The following is a 24212-nucleotide window of genomic DNA, read 5'->3' as shown; positions in this document are numbered from 1 at the left end:
GTGTGTGTGTGTCTGTGTGTGTGTCTGTGTCTGTGTCTGTGTGTCCGTGCATCCTGAAGGGAGAGTACCGGCCAGATAAGCAGCTCTCGGAAGAGGACCTGAAGAACGCCGTGTCCATCCACCACTCCCTGGCCATGAAGGCGGCGGACTACAGCAAGAGGCCCAACGTCTTCTACCTGCGCACGGCCGACTGGAGGGTGTACCTCTTCCAGGCCCCGTGAGTCACGCACACACGCACGTACACGTATGCATACACGCAGACATGCACATACACAGGAACATACACATACAGTACACATGAACAAACACGCAGCCACACATACACATACACATTCAAATACTAATACACCTACACACAGACACACACATACACATGCACATACGCACACACACAAATTGCCAACATTATACCTTTGTGGTATTTACAGGGTAGTTTTACCCTGTTTTTTTGTACGGGGTAAATTGCACAGAGGATAATGAAAACACTGAATTGATTTCTTTGTCCGGACAATCCATTACAAAACTCGCTGACACGCTGCTGGCAAAAAGAACCTGCGACAGATTCCTCATACTAAACCCAACACGCAGACGCCCGCGGAGACACACACCTGCATGCAAACACTAGCATGCACACTCATGCACGCAAACACTAGCCTAAACACTTGTGCACAACCACAAGTGATCTAGCAAATGGATGAACGTTCACGTTTGGGGTTAGCATTTAGCAGCACACCGACGGCGGTAGAGCTTTAAAGGGCACAGGCAGGTTATTGCTGCGTTTTCTATCCTTATGTCTCATAAGCGGCAACCAGGCAGAATTACACGAAGGAAAGTGTATTGGGGAGCAAGAGAGCGGTGTCTTCTACCGGGGAGGTCTGCTTATAAGAGAAACGGCGTTAAACCTTGTCCTTTCAAGCCCCTTATCACATCTAAAGCTAGATTGCTAAATCCTGCAGCTTCTCAAAAATTGCCCGTTAGACGAACACTCTCTTCGTCCTGCCATCGCAAGGTCATTCTTCAGACTGTTTATCTATGACCGCTAGTACAGACTCCCCTCCCCCTCTTCTGCCAGCCAATCAGAACTGAGCAGTTGGCCAATCAGAGCTAAGCTGATTGTAGATATTTAGTTTGATGGTATTTGAGTCTTAGTGTAATGTGTGTGTATATCTGTACGTGTGTGTGTGTGTGTGTGTGTGTGAGAGGCAATATATCTCTATAACATCAGGGCATGACACGACCTATCCTACTACCCCGAGTTTTAGATTCTGTGCGGTGAGGAGTAATTCTTCAAATTCTTCTAATTCTACAAGGCCAAATATGATCAACCTATCAATATCAAATTGTGACCCATATATTGGTACACAACTATTATTACATACGTATATATATATTCAGTGTAGATACGTTATATTCCTCATGTGCATTGCATTGCAGGTCTGTAGTTACTCTGTGGCAGTAAATGGTGATGGTGCGCGTTATTGCGCTTGAGCCCCACCTCACATTTAATGTAAAGGTCTACAGTCGGGGAGAGCGAGAGGGGCAGAGGTGGGCACGCCAGCCAGGAACCAGGAAGTGGCACATGAGCGGCCACATGTGACAGATCCCAGGAGGAGACAGGCGCTCTGCTCCAGTTGCAGCTCCAAATGTCCCAGTTACTCTCACTACAGCTCCTCTTACACACACGCACACGCACACACACACACACACACACACACACACCAACGCATACTCTCTCTCTCTCTCTTTCTCTCTCTCTCTCTCTCTCTCTCTCGCTCTCTCTCTCTCAAATACATTCATACAAGATCACCTCGTAAACACACTCACACACACACACACACACACACACACACACACAGAGTAGAGCACCTAATTTACTCAAACACACTAAAAGATGCACACACACACACACACTCATTCCCTCACATTCTCTGCCTTGTTCCGCTCCTGGCCTCCCTCCTGTAGAGGACTCGGAGCGAGGCCGTCTCGTTCCATCTGATTACTCTTATGGTCTCGCTAATTGGTCTGCTGCTGCATTCTCCCATAATTATCTTTTTGATGTTGCAAGCCACCTATGGGCCTATTTTCACATGGCAAGAATGCAGGCTGCTTTTTTTTAAACTTTGTGTGTGTGTGTGTGTGTGTGTGTGTGTGTGTGTGTCTGTCTTGTTATCCATGGCAGGAACGCAGAGCAGATGCAGTCTTGGATCACGCGCATCAACGCAGTGGCAGCCATGTTTTCGTCCCCTCCCTTCCCAGCAGCCATTGGCTCTCAGAAGAAGTTCAGTCGGCCACTGCTGCCAGGGACGATGTCCAAGCAGTCCGAGGTACGACGATATCCTCTGTTACGACGCAGTCCGAGGTACCGTAATATCCGCTGTTGCGAAGCTGTCCGGGGTACGATCATATCCTCTGTTACGCGACGGCCCGAGGTACGCTAATGTCCTCCCCCGCTGTTTATCCCCAGAGGAAGGAAGCGTCGCCTTGGAAACAGATTGCTTCTTGATCAGAATTGAGGCCCACAACCACCTGAGACTGAGACCCCTTTAATAAGAATGCTAACATGCTATGAATAAATAACACATGATTGCCCTTGCCGTCATATACCTTAGAGCTCACGTTGAGTAGCGCATGTTTTCTAAAGTAGCCTACTACTGGAGATCCTGGAGCTTAACGTTAGAGTACATCATCAGTACGTTATCAATCATTAGGCGCTAGAGACCCTAGGGAGGAAGTGAATGGAGACCAGAGTGCTTTCCTTCAACGTCGGGTCGTCGGGAGAAGGAGCCGGATCACACAGACAAGGCATACGAATGGCTTCAAGTGACCCCTTCCCCCGTCCCCCTCCCCCTCCCCCTCCCCCTCCCCCTCACCCCGCAGGAGGAGCAGGTGAAGTCCCACGAAACCCGCTTCCGCTCCATCTCCACGGAACTTGCCGAGCTGCGCTCCTACCCGCCCGACCGCAAGGTCAAAGGTCGCGACCTGGACGAGTACCGGCAGCGGGACGAGTATTTGGAGTTTGAGGTACGCCGCCCTCCCTCCCTCCCGGCCCGGGATGGGGCCCTTATGCCAGCCTGACGGGGGGGGTATACATAAATTGGAAAGTCGGCGGAGCGTCAAGTCATTAGTGTCACACCAAAGAGCTGATATTTCTAACAATACCTTTTTCTTCCCCTCGTTATTTTCCTTGTCACCGCCTTCAAACACCTCCCCCCTCTCCCTTCTCCCCCCGCTCTCCCTTTTCCCCCCGTCTCCCTCCCCCCCCCCTCTCCCTTCTCCCCCCATCCCGGTTGCTGCCTGCAGAAGACCCGGTACGGCACCTACGTCATGCTGTTGCGCTCCAAGATCCGCAGCGGCGAGGCGGACCTCTCCCTGTTTGAGGCCCAGCTCCTGGAGGACGGAGCCCTGCAGCGGGCCCAGTCCAGCCCCACGCTGCAGGACAGCAGCCTGGCCAGTCAGGCCAGCAGCAGCGCCCGGGACACGGCCAACAGCAGCAAGGCCAGCTGCGCCAGCAGTGCCCATGGTGGCGGTGGCGGTGGTGGCGGCGGTGGCGGTGGTGGTGGTGCCGCTGGTGGTGGTGGTGGCGGCAGCACCAAGCCCCGTGCGGAGGGCCAGAGGCACAGCTACCGGCAGGCGGTGAAGAAGTGAGGCTGGGCGGGGCGTGGGATGGGGGGTGCGCCGGTAGCGGCAGGCCCGCCTTCCTGCAAGGGTGTTTTTTTTTAAATCCCCTTTAAGATCCGGTCATGGGATCCGGAAGCACTTGACTGCTTGGAAAAGGAGGGGGGATGTGGGGGGGGGAGGGAGGGATGGGAGTGAGGGATGTCCACTCCACTCCTCCCTCCCTTAACCAACCCCCTCCCACCCACCTCCCGCCCACGAAGCCCACTACCCCCGCTATCTAATCTTCTCGTCCAACAGGGGGAGCTGCGGGGCCCCGGTGACTGGTATGGTGGCTGGCCAATACCAGCGAGGTTGTGAAGTCAGGAGGCAGAGGGACAACGGAGAGGACACACAACCCTGGGGCGGGCGGGGTGGGGGAGAAGGGGACGAGGTGTCGCTCATGAAAGGGTGCGGTAGTGTATGGCACTGCGCCGCACTGACAGACACGGGGTGCCGTTCAAAGGAGTCAGAGACAAGGACCTAACGTTTGGGCACCCGTCGCCGTTTATTTAGTTCTTCTTCTGTCAAGGCACCTTCGCTCACCGGCCCACTCCCACCTGCTGTGTTTCCTGTGACCTCGTAACCTCTGATTTTGGGACCAAACATGTGTGTTTGTGCACATTTAAACATTGCATTGTTGTTTGGGTTGAGTGCCAACCGCCAACCACCACCACTTCTGGTTTCCGAGGGGGGGGGGGGGGGGGGGGGGGGAACGGGCCACCGGGCTCGCCGTTTCAGCCCTTCCAGCTGTGTTCACATTCCACGCCAGAGACCTGACACCGAAGCTTTCCCCACCGCGGCCCCCCCCCCCCCCACCCGCCCCTGCCCCCCCACCACCACCACGTATCTCACCGTAAAGGCCGCTGGCGCTGCCGGGCGAGGGAGGGAGGGAGGGCGAGCGGGGAGAAAACACAAGGATGAATCTGCACAGTGTACAACACATATCAGAACACATATCAGGCCTGCGTTTGCATCCTATCTCTGGGGAGATGTGGGGGGGGGGTGAGGGAGGGGGGGGGAGGAGTGGGGGGGAGGAGGGTGGGGGGGGCATGGAGCGAGGAGCCGCTCTCAGCCGAACCACAGCGGCGGGGTCGGCCCCCCCGATGAGCCCGGGAGACGTTTTACCATACTATTAATACACCACACAAATCGATACTTAACGCGTTTCCACCCCAGACGGGCGCCGCCATCTTTATCCGCTCCACCACTAACAGATGTCCTCTTGTTCGGTCGCTTACGCTTTTGTCCCGTGGTACGCATCTCCGTTTTTCTTCTTCTTCTTCATCATCCTCCACTTGTTCTTCTTCTCCCTCTCCTGCTTCTCCTCGGCTGAATATTGTTTCCTCCGGTGAATCTGCATGCCTATATGCGACTCTGCAAGCTTTTATTCTATCCAGACTTCTTTTGGTTTTGCTTTATTTCTTTCTACGAAGCCAATGTGGTGGAAAGCGGCAAACATTATTTTTGGTTGTTTAAGAGCCTCGTGGATCCGTTAAATCATTGCGTTGTTGAGCTGTGTCCCACGTGCACTTTCTTTGTGTGCGCCTGTGTGTGTGTGTGTGTGTGTGTGTGTTTGTGTGTATGTTAAGCCCCCTGATTTGATTGGTTCACCCTCAACACCCACCGGACAGACCCTGAATGTTCCTTGTTTTTTTTTTCCCCCCCCAGTATGTTTTATGGTGTTTTACAGTTTGTTGACGTTCAATACGCTCTACCTGTGCAATGTATTGTCAAGTGTACGATGAACTATGTTATTGGGTATATAAAGGAATATGTTATCCATATTCATTGTTAACATACAGGATATGTTGTATTTAACTTGGCCATCTGCCATACGCTTATATTGTATAATACCTGAAAGTATATCTACAATATACTCTGCGCATTGTTGTGAATATGAATTAGGTACACATAGAGCTGACATTCCTCGCCCTGAAAGTCTATAATAAGTATTACATGATGATAATCGTGTCGATAACAAAGCCAGCAGCACAATGTTTGTTACAAGAATGTCGGTGTACGTTACAAAGAAATACATTAGATTAAGTATGAGTTTTGCGACTGTGGAACGAATTCTTACAGGAACTGAGGCATGAGGTGTGGCATTATACATGGCATTGGAAGTCCAGTTGTCATTCTATTCTTGGAAAGTAGTGTAAAGTTTGTGATGAGAGAGGAAGACGATACAAAATCAATCGCATGGGGGTGGGAAGAGACAACCACTGGTTTGAACAGTGAGCTGCATGTTCGTTGTGTGTCATATTCCTTTTTTTTTGTTGATCAGAAACACAATTATATTCGATTTCAACAAGTCACCTGTTCTGTAATATTCTATGATTAACTACCGTTGATTGTTGTATGAAATTCTCTACTCAGGCTTGAAAATTGACGCCTTGGACGGCGGCAGTGTTAGCATCTCACCAACAGGGGGAGTTGTGGACTACGGTTATATAACATTTAGGGACATGACGACCACCTGCTATGATGCCCTGTTAATGCACATGCATATAAGCACTCACATACGGATGGATATTGCAGGTTTATGAAACACGATTCGTTTTTTGCAAACAGTGTCTATGAGTTTGGTGCGTCTTTGTGTGCGTGCGTGCGTGTCTGTGTGTGTGTGTGTGTGTGTGTGTGTGTGTGTGTGTGTGTGTGTGTGTGTGTGTGTGTGTGTGTGTGTGTGTGTGTGTGTGTGTGTGTGCGTGTGTGCATGTGTGCCTGAAGGAGTGACCGCGGAGAGTACTGTGTGGATGTGTGTGCGTTTGTGCTTGCGTTGCGTGAGTGTGTGAATGCTTTATTTTAACCTCCAGCTAGGGTATATTTGGTCATTGTATGCATGCTGTGTACATGCTGGCTGTCTATGAACAGCTTATTTAACCTTGAGTACCTGCTAGCCAATGACCACGCTGTGTCTAATTATAACCACCATCCAGCAGTATCTATTCCATTGTTGTTACCCACGAATACCTGCAGTAAACTTTTGTACAGTTTTTAGGACAATTGCGTAAGGGTCCATTCTTTACTCTTGCATGGTGTTTGCCCCCCAAAGTCATTCTATTGCATTTTTTGAGTTTATGAATATACATTTTGATCTGCTTTTCTGTTCCTATAATCTCTCCTGTTTGACTCTTTCGCGTGTCACGACCTTGCACTCGTTCATGCCTCTCGCTTTCGCTTTTATTGTATATTCTCCCACACTATAGCCTTGTTTTACTTGTACGGCTATATCAGTGAGGCTGACATTACTCCTCATAAAGATTATTCTATATTGTTTCCATTACTGATGAACTCCCTTAAACGGATTGTGTATGTTGTTGATATTACAAATGTGTATTTATTGATTTTTCGTTTTGTTTTACACTATGGCCATCGAAAGGGTGAAAACGTATCGCACTCCTTTTCTTTCTATACCCAAGGTCAATCAAGTCCCACCATAGTGTTAAAACTTAAACACAGCCATCCTTGTCCCTAGGTTAAAACAAAAGTGTTGACAAGAAGGATGGATGATGATGACAAGATGGCCGCTTGGATAGAGCAGCAACTCTCCTCTATTCACAGACGGTCCCCTGCCATGTCGTTACATCTTTTGAATCATACCGGTGTTTCCATTCTGTGTCGTCCCTCTTTAATAGTGAAGGAGGGGGAGGGGGGCTTTGTCGGCGTTAAGCAATGAGAAGCAAGGAAAGTTATCATGTGCCAAAGTTGTTCAGACAATGCCATAGTCCCATCTCTCGTTCTGTGAGTTGCATGTACATCAGCCCAAATTGTTGTTAATATTTCGTATGATATGTGGTGTGTTCATCGTGTTCCACACCCACACGTGAACACACACACACACACACACACACACACACACACACACACTCTCACTCACTCGGCGTCTCACCTGCCACTAAATCTCCGGGGCACTGGTGGTGGCTGGTTACCGTGGTGATGCGTGGCACGAGAGATAAGCACCATCGCATTGTCTTTACAGAATCATACCTGGGAAACGACAGCTGCTAGTCTCTGCGGTTATTCCCTCTCTTCTCCCTCTCCCCCGGCAGTCACCTTCATTTCTGAATGTAATGTGTATGTACATGCATATTTATATGAATATATATATATATATACATGTATATATATATATATATATATGAAGCACGGGACATTGTGATGTGGTCTGCTTCCAACATATAAGAGGACTCAAAGAATTGTGAAAAATGGGGACTCAGGTCCTGCATATCGTGGTCATGTTCTTTATTTTCTTTTCCTCCATATGAATGAAGGAAATGGCTACATCAAACGCTGTTGTGTGCTGATGATGTGTTTTGTAGAACAGACGGTTCATTAAACGACGTTCACATGTAGGGCTCTTTACTATTACAGTGTTTTCAGTCTGGTGCAGGTGGGGCAATGTCATTTTACGCGATATACATGAGCTATATGTTTCACTGCCTTGTTAAAAACTCACCAAGGACATGTTGTTTTGCTTCTTATTTTTGGAGGCATAGAAGATTAAAATAAAAGTGTTTTCAAAGGTTATTGTGTCCGAGTCTGTATGTTGTATTTCTATATATATGTATGCTTCACTTGGACAGAATATTGGATGAGCATAAATAAGTGAGGGTTAAGGGTAAAAAATTGTAACGTAATTGAAAATAAACCAACACTGCATCAACATCTTATCCATCCTGGAGAAAAGGAAGTATTGCAAGTATGACACTACAGTTAGTCACGTAGTCAAGTAGTGTAAGGCACTGTTCGTGAAGTATAACCGGTGTGAACGTAGTAAAGATGAGATAAAGAAGATTTACGATAATGACAGAATAATGTAAAGCCAAGGATAATACAGCGAACGACGCCCCCGTGCGGTCTTTAAACAGCAGCAGGAGTAGTGTCTGATGACGTCATCGCCAGGAAAGTACACAACATTACTGAGCTGCTGCTGCTGCTGCTGCATTGAGACTCAACCCGACAAGACAATCACAGTCTCCCGGCGGAACCCTTTAATGACATTCACATAAGGAACACGAGTGAGTACCATCGACGTGTGGGCGTATTGCTTGGCATGAATTGTGCCTAACTAGAAAACCCTTTCATTTCAGCTAGCAAATGGCTCGGTCTACTTCCTGGGAGCCCAGTAGATGTAGTTGTAGCGATGCTAACATCCCATGGGCTAACTTGTCGCATGTTTCAGACAAACAAGTCCGCTTAACCGTATGCTCACGACCCTATTCATCGGACCTGATCCCCGGGATGTCTGAAAGGGGTGACGGGAGTGGTATCTGACCTGTTATTACGGATAGGTAACACAGTTATATGTGTCATAAACACGACGTAGTTGAAGCTACCTGGCTAGCCTGATCCGAAAATCCACTGAGATATGAAATCTTTGCAGTGCAAATACTGTCAACTGGATACCTAGATGGACACCTTACGGTGATGTTTGTATAAGGACCTCTAAGGGTGACGACACAAATGGAGATGTTCGTATTAATTCGTTTCACTGACGTCGTATTTTCTGTGTGTTGTGGTTTTCCCTCAGCCTGCCCCATCATGGAGAAGCCTCCTTTCAGACAGAACCAGAGCTGTGGCGACTGGGAGTTGAAAGAGAGACTGGGCATGGGTGGCTTTGCACATGTTTATCTCTACCAGCACCATGTGAGTGTATTATGAACACGACCAGACCATCCCTCGGACCTGTCACACATTTGCTAGCACAGACATGACAGGTTTTAATAATCAGCCTAAAGATCATTATTTAATCTCGAATGTACTATTAATAATAATAATAATAATAATAATAATAATAATAATAATAATAATAATAATAATACAAATGGTCAAAAGTATCAAAGAAACTGCAATTGACCAAACATTTGTGTGAAAAGTTATGATTGAATATGCTGACTAATTGTTCGACCCTCATCCCATCTCGTCTCCTGTAGGAAACAAATGAGAAACTAGCTGTGAAAATGTGCCGCCTGGAGTTGACGGCAAGAAACAAGGACAGATGGAGCAGAGAGATTCAAATCATGAAAAAGTGAGAGTCCTGTCTGTGCCCTGCCCTGATTGTGAACTGATTGTTATAAGAAACACTGACGGCTTTGGTTTGTTTGCATTAATGCCATTACTCTCAAACGCCATGTCTAATAGACATGCTTTTGTTTCATGTAATGGTGCTAAGCAATGCTAGCAACACTACTAAGCAGTGGAACCTGTAGAGCAATTGGTAGTCAACATGTTGTTTCAAGTATTTCCTATTGCTGTTTTAGCTAGCCTCTCCTTAAGAATGTGCCCTATATAAGTGTGACCGCATAGTCTAAGCCATTCCTGCCTGGGATGGGGAATCTGTTGAAAAAGGTATTGCGTTCGTAACCTTTATCTTGTATTTTGTCGTGCAGGTTAAATAACATCAATGTGGTGACAGCTAGAGAGGTGCCCGAAGAGATGCAACACATAGCCTTAAATGATCTTCCGCTGCTAGCCATGGAGTACTGCTCCAGGGGAGATCTGAGAAAGGTGAGGCGCTTTGGGACATACAAAGCTAACCGTCGCACCCCTCCTTACATGCAGTGGCTTGGTTGTGTGTTCTCCCAATGGCATGCACACACAAAGGAAGACACACACAAAGGAAGACACACAAATCTGTCCAGAGGGGCCGGATAGTCTAGTGGTTAGGTGGTTTGTCTCTCCTCTCAAATGTTTTTGGTTCGAACCCCGATGTCTACAGTCAATAATAACTTTAGGTATTCTTTTTCACAAGGCCTAAACCCTATCTACTTATTAATACCATGTATCTGTGTGTGTGTATAAAAGATTCACTGTAGGTCCGTTTGATGAAAGTACCTGCTACATAACTGAAAAAAATCTCAAATAGTAACGGCCATTTTACACACACCTCAAAAAGATAAAAGCCCACATTTAAGTAAATCTCTGTTCCCCAAAGGAACAGGGATGCATTTTACAGCAATTGAGATGAGTCAAGTTCATGGATGAAAAATCTGAGGATGCTTTTCTATCTGACCCTTTCAGATGCTGAGCAAACCGGAAAACTGTTGTGGGTTGAAGGAAAGCGAGGTGCTCTCCCTACTCAACGATGTCGGTACGGTGTAGCGTTTCACTGCGTGTAAGCCTGCTCGTCCGTAGACGATGTGTTGTTTCCGTACCGTGTCTAATAAAGCATGCGACCCCTGTGCGTCTCTAGGATCGGGCATCCAGTATTTGCACGAGAACAAGATCATACACAGAGACCTTAAGCCTGAAAACATAGTGCTCCAAGATGTCGGCGGCAAGGTAGAAATAATCATTACCTCTTGTGTTTGCGCCCCCTTTTTTTTTTTTTTATTAATTTGCCTTGGCTGTGTGTGTGTGTGTTTATCTATCAGGGTTATGCTGACTTGTACTGACGATGTACTGTTTTCGTTTCACAGCTTGTTCACAAAATTATCGACCTTGGCTATGCTAAAGACTTGGACCAAGGCAGTCTCTGCACCTCTTTTGTTGGAACTCTTCAGTACCTGGTCAGCACTTTGAATTTACACTTTACATTCACATTAGTATTTACATTACCACTTGATTACATTTGTGCCAGTGTTTTTTTATGCTCAATGAATGGGTAGGTTGGAGCAATCCTTAGGCAGGTCTTATCTCACCTGCTCTATTGATAATTAATAATAATAATTGGGTATCTTTTTCAGAAAGATTGAGAGAATCTGAGGTGCTTCAAGTTTTAGAAGTTATTGTTTTTTTTGGGGTCATACAGCCCATAAAAGCCCAATCAATGTTTAACAAACCCTTGTTTCGGATTGGGTACTAAATGTAGTTGTTCCAATCATGATTGCACGCTTGGATTGTTGTCCAAGCCTGGACAACCATCAAAACCGCCAGCCTTAGGTGCATCAAAACCATCCCTTTTAGATGAGCTCATCCACTATTGCTCTCCCCTCAGGCTCCAGAGCTGTTTGAGACAAAGCCGTACACTGTCACTGTGGACTACTGGAGCTTCGGCACCATGGTGTTTGAGTGCAGCTGTGGCTTCCGGCCGTTCCTGCACAATCTGCAGCCCGTCCAGTGGTAGGTCGGGTGGGAACGGGGACGTTTGGTAAAACCAAACTCGACCAAACCTAAACCAAACTTTTTTCTAACAAATATTGTTTTATCAACCTTTTATATATGTTTATATTGTATGGGCTTTGTATGCCTTTATGGATAGGAGACAGTAAAGCAGGTTGCAAGGGAAGAACATGTAGTAACAGCTAGCTATGAACTCGTTGAACTACACTTCTACACAGCAGGTCTTGGAGTGCATTGGCATCGTGAACTCCGGAAGCTTTGATCATTGTGCACTTCATGCTGTTATGATAATCATACTAACAGTAAGCCCTGATCATTAGCTTGAATAATGCAACAGTAATAAAACACTTCTATCCCTCGCTCAGGGCCACCAAAGTAAGGAACAAGGGACCAAAAGACATCATGGCTGTGGAGGAGCTGACTGGAGAAGTTAGATTCTCCACACATCTGCCCTATCCTAACAACCTCAGCAGGTCAGCACAACACCCCACTGCTCGCAGCTTTTGTTGTTTCAAGCATCTTGTATTTACCCCTTCAAAATAATGAATGAAATAACCAGTGTGTTTGGTGTGACTTGTTCTATGGAGTGGATTCTGGGAAGGAAATCTGAGAGATTGTTGTGTTTTTCGCTTTTCCCTCCATCGATCACGGTGTCTCATGCTATAAAAAAATAATTACAAGCATCAGCAGTATTTCTGTGTAAGATGAGAGCAGGGGGAAATAGAGTGCACAGCCCCATTACGGTCAGTGTCCTGTGTTTTAACCCAGTGTGGTCTCCTGCACTCTGCGCCCACAGCACACTACTAGAGCCCATGGAGGGGCTGCTGCAGCTCATGCTGAAGTGGGACCCGGTCCAGAGGGGGGGCAGGATGGGCGCGGACAGCAAGAAGCCCCAGTGTTTCGAGGTGTTGGAGCAGATCTTGAACATGAAGGTTGGTCACCGGCCCAGCGTCCTGTTGGTCTGACAGGCTGAAATACGAGGGCGGGGGGCGGGGGGGATTCGCGGTTAATTAGTGTTTTGTGTCAGGGATTGACCTGAGGCCAATGGTTAGCAAATGCAGGTCTCACTCATAAAACACAAATTATTGATCTGCACCTTTTGATCTGCTCCTAGTGAAGGAAGAAGACCTTCCTTCACTAGTTAAATCCACTATCCTGATCACCCCTGTTTTTGGTGGTACGGTGGCACGCAGCAAGAATAGCACTGCTGCCTCACAGCAAGAAAGTCTTTGGAGGGGGGAGGGGGGATCTTTCTGTGTGTGAGTTTGTTTGTCTCCCCCTGTTCAGGTGGGTTTCCTTCCGGGTGCTCCGGTTTCCTCCCACACCAAAGGAAATAGGTTAAAAGTTTTGAGTTGGCACTAGGCAGTAGCCTAGCAGTGGAGTTGGTCACCGGGCGCTGCACTGCGGCTGCCCACTGCTCCTAGTGCTGCAACTGATGGGTTAAAAATTTGGGATAAAAATTAGTATTTAAAAAAAAAATATATATATATATATATAATAAAATACTTAAGGAGGCGGACCCATAATCAGTGTTTAACAGTGTCAATGAGTGACACCCGTGCACAGGCTCTATTGTCTGGCTGCTCATGCCTTGCGTCGCCCCTCTCTCTTGGTCGCATGCCTCCGCATGCGCCCGCCCCCAGGTGGTCCACATCCTCAACATGACCACGGCCCAGGTCCACTCCCTGGTGCTGGCCCCCGACGAGAGCCTGCACAGCCTGCAGCGGCGCATCGAGGCCGAGACCAAGATCGAGGTGGTCAACCAGGAGCTGCTGCAGGAGACGGGCGTCTCGCTGGACCCCCGCAAGCCCGCCGCGCAGTGCGTGCTCGACGGAGTGGTAGGAAGGCTCTCATTGGTTGGGAGTGGGTGGTGGTGGGTGGTGGTGGTGTTGTTGTTGCTGTTGTTGTTTTTTGTGCCTCGAAATTGAATTGTCGGGGCTTTTTTTTTGGGAAATGAATAAAACATAAGGCGTTACCTACTTTTGGAAGGTAGATGTGCATGTGCATGGGCTGTGACTTGGCCTCATTTGTCAAACCACGCGGTTTAACCAGGACTAAAATAGGGAGTGTTTTGTCAAGCCATTTCTGTTGTCCTACTTGCAGAGGGGTTGGGACAGCTACATCGTGTACCTGTTTGACAAGAGCCTCACCAAGTACTCCGGCCCCCTCAGCGCCCGACCACTGCCGGACAAGGTCAACTCCATCGGTGAGAGTGTGAACCACCGGCTCAAACACCAGATTGTCTCAATAATCTAATATAATGCAGTACATTGTGTAATGCAATAAGAAGCAGAATTTATAGTCGACTATAAAATGATTACCGTCCCCCGCTCTTCCTAGTGCAAGAGGCGAAGACCCCGCTGCCTCTGGTGGTGCTGAAGAAGGTGTGGGGGGAGGCGGTGAGCTACATCTGTGGCCTGAAGGAGGACTACAGCAGGCTGTTCCAGGGCCAGAGGGCCGCCATGTGAGTGGACCGGTCTCGGGTGTAGGGGTGGGCGTACCACCCAATCACAATCGATGTCATCGCGATCCATTGGAGTGCCCATGCACCATCATCGTTTTTCTAAACCAAGACAATTCACCCTCAGAACCATACTAAAACGTATGCGTTGATGTGATTCTTCTCCTCGTGTACAACGGTCAGTTAACTTTTACCCATGCAGACATGCGGCAATGCATGCATTTCTGCGGTTTGCATTGAATTGGGTCCGTGCGCACACTCGCCTTTTTACAATACGCCAAAAGTCGACCATCGCCCTCCGCCACGATAGTTTTTGGCATCGCCGCAGCACGTTCAAAGTATGACGGGCCTCATTCCACTACAGCACACCCTCCAAACGCGTGAGTCATTAGAAAAAAGGCAACACTTCTTGGCACAACTCTCCCCTGAGCGCGCTCATCTTGTATTCCAGGCTGAGTCTGCTGCGCTACAACACCAACCTGACCCGCTACAAGAACAGCATGTTCGGCTTCTCCCAGCAGCTGAAGGCCAAGCTGGACTTCTTCAAGAGCAGCATCCAGTACGACCTGGAGAAGTACAGCGACCAGATGCACTACGGCATATGTACGTCCATTCCTCTCGCGTCCTTAATCGTCTCGGAGAGATCTTTTTACTACATATCTGTGTCTCATGCGGTCCTAACCACATTGGGTAAAAGCCTCAGGTCTGTGTGCTTATGGGTTCTTCTTGTGCTCCATAGCGTCTGAGAAGATGCTGAAGGCCTGGCAGGAGAACGAGGAGCGAGCCGCAGCCTTTGCTCAGGTACCCGGCGGTTTCTTACTCGGTGGCGCTTCAATCCTGACCCGCAACACCTCAACAACACAAGCTACTTCTATAAATATCTTCACAGAATTTATCGGTACGAGATAGCATACACCCATGCAGCGTAGCCGGCTCTATTCAGTTCCCCGCAAATCTCTGCAGCCTACAGTTTTTAATCTCCACCAAATTATGTATTTGATTATTTATTATTATTCAATAATTATTATCTTATTCGGTGTAGTCCTCCACGCCCAATTAGTTGCACCTGTATGATCGGAACAACATAAGCCCCCTGTGCATTTGAAATAAGCCCCAGTGTAATGGCGCCTTTCATCCTCTAGGTGGCAGAGGTGGGCCATTTGGACGAGGAGATCATGGCTCTGCACTCCGAGATCGTTGAGCTTCAGAGGAGCCCCTACGCCCGTCGCCAAGGAGACAAGATGGAGCAGCTGTGAGTGTTGCCGGAGGACGAGCTGTTTATCCCTTGTGTCTCAAAGCAATTTGTACCGTGGTAACTGGCCTGTAACAGCACTAGCACACAGCTAGCCTGGAGCAGCAGTATACAGTTTGCTTCCGGACGTCTCATTGTTGAATGCAGAGGTCTGATGGTAATTTCTTCTTTACAGAGAAGAAAAGGCCATTGAACTCTACAAGCAAATGAAAATCAGGTGTAAAAGTAAGCAAAGTAAATTTCGTATATACAGTAGATCGCTTTTAAAAGGAACCACTTTTTGTATTGTTTAATTTGTACGGTCAACCCTGCTGCTTTGTTGGGTTTGTCTAACTGTGTTGTTGGTTGTGTCGGTCCTGCAGCCCCCGAGTCTGACGTGTGCAGCGACAGCTCTGAGATGGTCAAAGCCATCATTCAGACGGTCCAGAACCAGGACAAGGTCCTCAAAGACCTGTACACCCACCTCAGGTGAGAGGTGGCCCCTCAGTTAATTAAGAAAGGTTCCGTTGTCGGGTTAATGGGTGTTCAAATGTGGCCATATTCCTTAGAAGATTACTAAAGGAAACATAATGGAGATGATTTATAATTGACTATTAAAAGTTCTAATCCACAGAACAGGTCCAAAAACCTTAACATTTAAGAATATATTCTAGTTTTACAAAGGGCCAAAGTTTACGAAAATGTATACAATTATTGTGTTCAAATTAGTAGTATTAAAAAAAAAACGCCAGCTGATTTTCGTTTTTAACGCTACACATTTAATCGTGTTAATTAATTTCCCTTACAAATGAAGTTGCCTTCACTTCACAGCTCTTGTTTGTAAGATCGACAAAACACCGTAAGGCACGCTGGGATTCGGAGACAACCACCATGTCCCAAATCTCTGCCAAAAAAACCGATACTTGAGTAGCTAACACTCCTCTTGGCCAAGTATCTGCAGACCCATTCCCTCCTCCTCCTCCTCCCTCCATCTGATAAGTGTTATCTGGCCGTCTATGTAGTATCGGAGGAATGCTGGACATGCCAGGACTGTCCGCACATTCCCGGTCCCATTTCCTTGTGTTTGTGGACCGCATCCTCCGAGCGTGGCAGCTTGCCAGGACATGGCTGAAAGAATACATGTATCATCCAAGAGCAGTTAACGCCCGCGTTATTTCAACGGAGGGGAGGGTGTCGCTATCGCCGTTATTATTATTAGATTTATCGCACCGTTTTATTGGAATACCAAGGCTCTCTTGGGCCCTGTTCTCACCCAACGATATTAAGGGCTGGGGGAGGGGGTGCTGTTTTGTTGTTGATTTTCAGCGTTTTTAGCGTTTCGCTCGCCGCTTCTGCGTTGCGGAGCATTTCCGGCGGCACGCCCACGAAAACATTAAAATAATAATATACTGAAAACATTAAAACCGCCTGACGTCGTATAGTTTAGATGGGTCGCTTATGATCAGCCCTTTGCTTCACAGGCTACACAAGTCTGCCTCTTATGATGCCGGTGGAAGCACTGCTAGCCGGGTGACCTCTGTTCACCTTCTCCTTCTCCCCCCTCCCCCTCCCCGTGCACAGCAAGATCCTGCTGAGCAAGCAGAAGATCATAGACCTGTTCCCGCGCATCGAGAAGACCCTGGAGAGCATCAAGGACGCGGATAACACGGTGATGCTGATGCAGATCAAGAGGCAGAAGGAGTTCTGGCACCTGCTGAAGATCGCCTGCGTGAGTTTGTGACGCTGTGACACAATGGGGCCACAGTGAAGGCCGGGCTGTAATTGAATGTAGTCGCTTATCGTCTTCTTCTTGTGACGCCCAGTTTTATAGTGCAAGTGAATTACGATGAGAAGGCTGTTAAACTGATGAGGTTTCACACGTCAGTGAGAAAGGAAAACTAGTTTTAGGTACGGTACCCTACATATATGTACTTAAATTGAATGACCCTCAATAAGATTGTTTTAGAATTGGTATTTTGAATTCCTAAGCGTATCGGGATGTTTATCGTTATCGTGTCTAACTCTGGTGATAATACATTTTCCCATATCGCCCATCTCAAGACCAAATACCTGCGTTAAAAGAATCTAATGGCGAATCTTTTCCATGCTTGGGATCAGGTTTGTGTCTCGTGTCTGAGGTTGTAGAGAAATGCCCATTACGTACCCTTAGTCAGCAGTGAGGAGCATGTTTGCCTCGGAAGCATTTCCAGTCACCCATCCATTAATAACAGTATTCTATGGTGATTTCTTTCTTCAACTCATCCACAGAAAATACTCGCAACTCTTAGTTTTTCTGTGTGTGTGCATCCCAGCATGCTATTGTACTTTATCCATCTACCCATGATTTCTGTCCCATAAAATCACACACACACACACACACACACACACACACACACACACACACACACACACACACACACACACACACACACACACACACACACACACACACACACACGTGTACAATTTCACTTGCAGCGGCTCTTTAAAACAAGACAAGGGGGCAGACTACAACCTGCCCTCCCTCAAAGTCCTTTTGACGATATTCACGGTTCAGAACCCTGCAGGAGAGCCGACATTCAACCAAAGCCTGTGACATGTTTGGTTTATCCCTGCCCGAGGTGAACCTTGCTATAAATGAACTTGGGGGTTGGACAGAGGGTTATTAGATTTGTGCTTACCCATAGCTTTTGGAATGTGCAGGAAAGACGCAGAGCAGCCACACAGACGCCTTGGCATGCAGCCGATGTTCGCTTTTGCACTCGAGAGACCCTGATAATGTTCCCCCCCCCCTCATCCCGTCTCGTCTAGAGCCCTCGGGTCTGTTGGACAGTGCGTTTTTGCGTGACCGTGTCCACTCAACGTCTCTGTCGTCTGATTCCCTCCGCCAGGCTCAGAACTCGTCGCGGAACTCCATAGCGGCCAGTCCGGAGACCTCCAACCCACTGCAGGCCTCCCAGTGGTCCCAGTCTGCCCAGCCCATCAGCTCCCCACACCCGCTCACCTCCCTGCCGGGGCCCAACGACAGGTACCGCCCCCCCCACTGCCGCACACAGCTGCTCTTCTCTGTCTGGTGGGCAGTTATGGAGAGAGGGAGACATTTCTGTTTCTCATCTATTTTTTTAAAATGTGTTCCAGTCCAGGTGTGAGGGGCGTGGTCAAACGCTGTCAAAACCCACGTCACTACTCAAATTGCAGACTTCTTGCATTTTACGTAGAATTCACCCCGTCCAGTGATTTTGGGGCAGCTTGGAAGAAATGAATCTGCTTGCACCTCATGAATAACAGGAACAACTGCGTGCATGGCTGCAATGAGGAACCTCCAATTTCTAAAATTAGTGTGAAGTGTGAAGTGTTCTTAGAAAAGTTGACTTTTTATTTTCTTATTGTAAAACTTGGATGGTTGTAGTCTTTTCGCTCGGTTCTAGCCCTACTGTTGAGACGGTCCACCACTCGGTGAGTTGCACATTTCTGAAAACAAGCGTTTAGGGTTGTTTTAAGGACAGGTTTGTGAACGCCCGTAGCCAGCCATTCTGAAGCAGGCAGGGGCGATTCTAAATGAACCAAATACCCGAGACAGGACCAAAAGTCCAAAATACGGTGTCAACCACTATTTCATCCTAGATAACCCAGAATGGGGGCTCAAACTGCAAAATACTGGAACTCTCCTTTAACATTATGCATGCAGGTCAACTGTCAACCATATTCCTTTTGATGATAAAACCTTCACCCAGATAACTTTCCACTGGTCAATGCGGTACTATTACTGTTATACTGTGTATATAGTGTGTATCGAAACGTCATAACGTGTAGAGAACGTCACATTATGTTCACGTTGAATACACGCCATGGGCCAGCACTTAATCAAGCATAATATTTGAAGAACACATTTTTATAGATTTTTCTTTTTTTTTCCCCCCCATGATCTCCTTTTCTAAAAGGTTGTTTATTTCAGGACTGGAACCCAAACTCTGTTACTGCGGTTACCGCCCAGATTTTTATCATTCTGAAAAATGTTGATGGGTTTGTAATGTTTTTTTTTTATTTTTAGTGCGGCGGTCTGATATGAACCCACGGCCAGCCAGCGTGCACACATATCTGGGGCAGAGCGGCCACAGCCCTCCTGGTTCCTTAAAGAGCCAGTGTGCTCCGCTCGTTAGCGGAGTGTGTGGTAGCCCGTGGCCGGGCTCCTGGGAGGCTTCTCCGGTGATTTGTGATCATCGGTTGAGCTGAGGACGCCTTCCACTCTGCCGCAGAGTAATTGGCTCGATGCACTTAAATGTGCCATAGCTGATGTGGTCTCACTCTCTCTCTTTCCCTCTGTCTCTGTCACTGTCTTTTTTTCCGTCACTGTCTCTTTTTCCGTCTCTCTCTCTCTCTCTCTCTCTCTCTCTCTCTCTCTCTCTCTCTCTCCACTCAGTGACGCGGCCCCCCGGCTGCTCCAGGAGAACCAGAGGTACCTCAGTCAGCTGACCAGCCTGATGCAGGACGCGGCGGACGAGCAGGCGAAGAGCATAGTGGTGGGTTGTTCTCTCCGCTCTGACTCTCGCCTTTCTGCCTGATGGGGGGTTGTGGCACTTATTCTAATATGAAATGGGATGGTTGAAACCACGGTGACATGGTTTTAAAAGATGAAGTGAAACAATCAATTTATATAATTTGTTGAAGAAATGTTTTTTTGTTACAAATAATCTCGCTTATTCTGTTGTAAGTCAACCACCCGTATCTCCCTCCCGTCTTCTTCAAATGACAAAAGAGTGAGGGGGGGAGGGATAGCGTTGTGTTGTTTTCCCTCTCTCCGTCCCGCTGCCTTATTGTTGGTGGTCCACTGTTAAACGTACCGGACAGTCTCCCCCCAGCGCCACATTTGGCAGCGATTAGTATTCGTGGCGAGTGCTGCAAGTGTCCCGACATGGGAGTGGAAAGGTGCAATTGGGTCAGCATGTGGCAACTCTTACGCCCCCGGCCTCCAACCCGCCCCGTCCAGGGCTGACTGACGGGGGGGGGGGGGGCTGACGTCACCTCTGATGGGCGTGATGTTTGGGGGTTCTCGAGACACGCGAGATTTGTTCAAAACTGTGATATTATCGGGCCAGACTTGAAATCTGCAATTACAGTGTGGGCAGAATTAAAAACGTTCCCAACGGACGACTCAACATGTTGACAATCCAACATGGTTATTTTTTTGGGGGGCTTTAACTACTGCTTGACTGTTAACAGAGCAACGTGCTTCTTGTCTAAACCTGCAAAAACTAGTATTGTATGTTGCTTATTTTTAATGTTTCAAATCACATAAAAAAATACATCTCTAAAATTCTAAAAGAGAAGTATCAGTAGAGTGTTTATTATTGTTAGCACTGCTTCATATAGTAGGTCTGAACATCACCGACAGGCTTTTATGTGTCACTGAAAATTTGGCATGAACAATAGGAAGGGGCCTGTGCCACACATTGCTCATTTTCTGTATTTGCTGGCAAAATAAAACGGTCACCTCTTTCGGCCCCTGCTGATAATCTTGGAGAGAACCAAATGTGTGACACGTGTGACATGTCTGTATTTATTTCTCCCTGTGTAGGATCAAGACTGGAGCTGGACCAAATACGAGAATACTCTATCAACAAAGCTGAAAAAGCGAAACGCATAGGAGCCGCAGGCGGCCGCCCCAGCCCCGCCCTGCCCCACCCTCAGCTGGCTGCCCCGCCCCCAGTCAGCTGCTGTTCCCCCGCCCCCAGCCCCGTCCTCTTTCCCTGCACTCCCAGTAACACTACGGACTCTATGCTGTTTCCACAACGGAGTGAACCTTTGTAGCGTCCCCCGCCCCCGGGATACACACTTCAACATGGGTTGTTGTCCAGCTACCTGCGCCTGCGGTAGGATGATCCATGTCCCCTCTCCACGTCCTCCCCTCCGTCCAGCACCCATCCACCCTCATCGTCTCATCCTATGGGTCGAACGTCTGGTCAAGCGAATTCTATCGTTTTTTTTTTTATACAGGAACAAAACAAAAAGAAAAGGTTTAACGCTGTGCATTTATCGGTTCAGAAGAATAATATTTTTGGAGCGCTCACCTGACCGTCGAGCGTTTAATGAGATGCCCTTTATGTCAGTTTTGTTTCTTTAAGTAGCCTTGACGATGTGTTGGTGTTTATGGTTAGCTACTGACGCTGTTAATGTTGCATTGTACTGGTTCAGAACTGAGCAAAACTGTAGCGCCAGATTGAGGGTGGGGATGGTGGTGGTGAGAAGTGTGTTTTGGAGGGGGAGGGTGGGGGTGGGGGGTTGGGGGGAGGGGGAGCAGCAGCAGCAGCAGCAGCAGTAGTTGTTGGCAGAAGCCATCCACATGGCTTGTGAAGACACGCAAGGGACAACACAGGAAGTGTCTATTTCCTTTTTTTGTTTGAGGGAGGGGGGGGGGGGGGTGGGGGGGGGAGAGAGAGGGGAAATTACAATCTGCACTTTGACACGCCCAATGCGTTCCCCATCCCTGTGAAGAGACACGCTGCTGCCCACCGCGTCCTGTTGCTAGGCCACCACGCAGCCTCTTGGGGTTTCGGCCAACGATCGCCCACAAACGAGACGGAACACTGTTCGCGCCCGTGTCCCAAGTTAATATATTTTTTACGATTTACTATTCATTCTACGTGATAAAATGTTTTTGTGTTCTCGTTTTTTTTTTTTTCGATAACTATTCTAGTGGTCATCGTGACTATGTCTGCTGAGAGAGGGAGAGGGGGGGGAGTGTGCCTGGCCCTTTGTGTGTTTATACAATGTCTATACTGTACATTTGTCTCTTCTGGTGTCACACTGACACGCTCGGGTAGGTTGCAGGACGGCGTCCATGTAGAAGGTTTGCCACGGGCCGCGTTCACTCTCTTAACGGACAATGACCAGCGTTGTGCATTCATCTCCCAATGAGACAAATGGGATCTGGAAACTAATGCACTTGACTGCATAACGCCCCCCCCCCCCCGGGAACGCAACGATTGGTTGAAGGCGCCGCTGTCACGTGCATGTGTCCAGACACCGGTCATACGTGATTGCGCCATGGCAAAGCTTTTTTTCCCCCCGAGGTGTATTTATGAAGTTAGGGTGCGATGGAGAGAAGAAGAAGAAGAAAAAATATTTTTGTATTTAAGTAACATGCTAACATGTCGGTTTTCTTCTACATTCAGATGTTAATATCCGTGTGGTCAAACATGTCAGCCGATGACTGTTTGTTTCATTTCTAAGATTCTCATTGTCAAATCACATTGCCTGGTATTACAATAAAAAAAAGACTTTGGCATGATCCTTGTGTCTCAAAGAGAACTTTCCTCTTGTCTTCAGCGATGTGTTGATGGTATATGCTGTCCAGCATACCACCAGGTTTTCATTCATTCATTCATTCAAACAAAGTCAAACCTTAAAACCCAACTATCATTTGGGCCAGCAAATATTTGCTGAGCTGGAGCTTTTTAAGTCTTGTCCCAGCTGGCACGGTGAGGGAGTAAGCCTGTAAGTCATAAAGTAAGTAAAGACTTAACTAATCCCCAAAGGGAAACTTTTGGAAATTGGCAGTGAGGGATAGATTGTGAGTCATCGATCCAGGCTTTGTTCTTCACCTTTTCCTTCCCGTGACCCGTCCTTCTCTCCTGGACTGTCATGTAGTGCTGGCCCCACTGGGTTTCTGCCTTCTGCTACTTTCCCTCCCTGCTGCGGTAACCACAGCTGCACAAACGGCCGTGAATCACGCCTTCCGCAAGTCATGAAGGGGTTTTGGGTTACTTATTTTTGGGGTTGTATAGTCATAGTTACGGTCTGTACATGTGTGTTACTGTATCAGAGGAAAAGGTGGATGTGAGTAGTGTTGTCCCAGTCAGGGAGTCCTGCGTGGGCCCAGGGGTTTGAGAAAGAGAGAGAGAGAGACATACGCACACACATACAGAGTAAAGCTTTACATAAGAAAACCTTGCCTCAAGAACAATAAACTATTGTAGTATTTCCAAGCTTTCCCCGACTGGACAACGAAAGATTTGTCTTTCTTTGTTTTTTATGACCCTCAGTCGTGATTTCACAAGCCCTGGTTTGTGTGTGTGTGTGTCAGATATGTAGGCAGGACATACTTTATCCCACCACATATGTCACTCTATTACAATCTCTTGTTTGATTCGCCTGGAACATACTGTTCGACGTGGAACATACTGTTGAGACCATCCTGTTAAACCTCCAAAAATGGCCCTTAATTATAAGTGACCAAAGATCAGAATAAACCCCAGTGGTGTTCGACCAGATTCTCAGTCTGCGCTTCGTTTTACAAGGCCGTCAAGGGTTATTTATTTTCTGTGGAAACTCTTGTGCTTTCTGGTGTTGCAAGACCAACAATCCAAAGCAGCAGAATACAACAACTTTGTACGTTCAACGTTTCTTAACCTGTTACTGCTGTGAGACTCTAGCATGATCAGGCTATAAAACAAGTTGGGACATTGCTGTCTTGTAAAACCAGTCTGACAGTCTAAAATGACGTTAATTATTAATATGAGGTTCATATGCGGTTTTGTGAATGAGCCAGATTCCTTGTAAGATCACAGCCCCCTACATGGGCCCTGCATTCCACACAACACAACTCATACGCCCATATATGTCTCACAGCTGATTTTTATCTACATGTGTGTGTGTGTCACCAAAAACAAAGACTTTTTTTTTTTCCTTTTTTCCATTTTTCCTTTCAAAGTGCTCCAGTGAAATACAACTTGGCTTTACAACAAAGGGGAATCAACGCCATGGCTGAGGTTTTTCCTTCTTTTTTTTTTTTTTATCCAGAGA

The 24212-nt window shown here is 47.5% G+C and overlaps 2 protein-coding genes across 2 annotated transcripts in view; both read left to right on the top strand.

Annotated features, from left to right (window-relative positions):
- The window catches only part of LOC311366943 (uncharacterized protein), a 62781-nt gene extending 54629 nt beyond the window's left edge, over positions 1–8152 (top strand). Inside the window, exons 14-17 of the mRNA XM_084485724.1 lie at positions 60–217; positions 2180–2324; positions 2878–3021; positions 3301–8152. Of these exons, the coding sequence (XP_084341850.1) occupies positions 60–217; positions 2180–2324; positions 2878–3021; positions 3301–3645 (792 nt within the window). The 3' untranslated portion in view covers positions 3646–8152. The remainder of the gene's footprint in view (positions 1–59; positions 218–2179; positions 2325–2877; positions 3022–3300) is intronic.
- A 408-nt stretch (positions 8153–8560) lies between these two features.
- Positions 8561–22667, top strand: LOC311367141 (inhibitor of nuclear factor kappa-B kinase subunit alpha-like). Its single transcript, XM_084485979.1, has 22 exons — positions 8561–8675; positions 9188–9303; positions 9591–9685; positions 10047–10164; positions 10678–10747; positions 10850–10938; positions 11076–11165; positions 11594–11718; positions 12084–12191; positions 12515–12650; positions 13362–13556; positions 13822–13924; positions 14059–14182; positions 14631–14782; positions 14919–14980; positions 15322–15431; positions 15607–15656; positions 15794–15899; positions 16992–17139; positions 18302–18438; positions 19831–19930; positions 20986–22667. Exons 2-22 carry the CDS (start codon positions 9199–9201, stop codon positions 21052–21054), a joined length of 2292 nt encoding a protein of 763 aa, XP_084342105.1. The 5' UTR covers positions 8561–8675; positions 9188–9198; the 3' UTR covers positions 21055–22667.
- The last annotated feature ends 1545 nt before the right edge of the window (positions 22668–24212 follow it).

Source organism: Micromesistius poutassou (genome assembly GCF_964030765.1).
Source record: "Micromesistius poutassou genome assembly, chromosome: 21".
Taxonomy (NCBI): Eukaryota; Metazoa; Chordata; class Actinopteri; order Gadiformes; family Gadidae; genus Micromesistius; species Micromesistius poutassou.
The sequence above is the reverse complement of the archived record's forward strand: the minus strand, read 5'-3'. Positions and strand labels throughout refer to the sequence as shown.

Excerpts from the sequence above, each read along its gene's own strand:
- LOC311367141 (XM_084485979.1), top strand. The coding sequence starts at position 9,199 with ATGGAGAAGCCTCCTTTCAGACAGAACCAGAGCTGTGGCGACTGGGAG. Across the intron at positions 9,686-10,046 it reads GAGATTCAAATCATGAAAAA|GTTAAATAACATCAATGTGG; the intron begins GTGAGAGTCCTG and ends TTTGTCGTGCAG. Across the intron at positions 11,166-11,593 it reads TTGGAACTCTTCAGTACCTG|GCTCCAGAGCTGTTTGAGAC; the intron begins GTCAGCACTTTG and ends CTCTCCCCTCAG.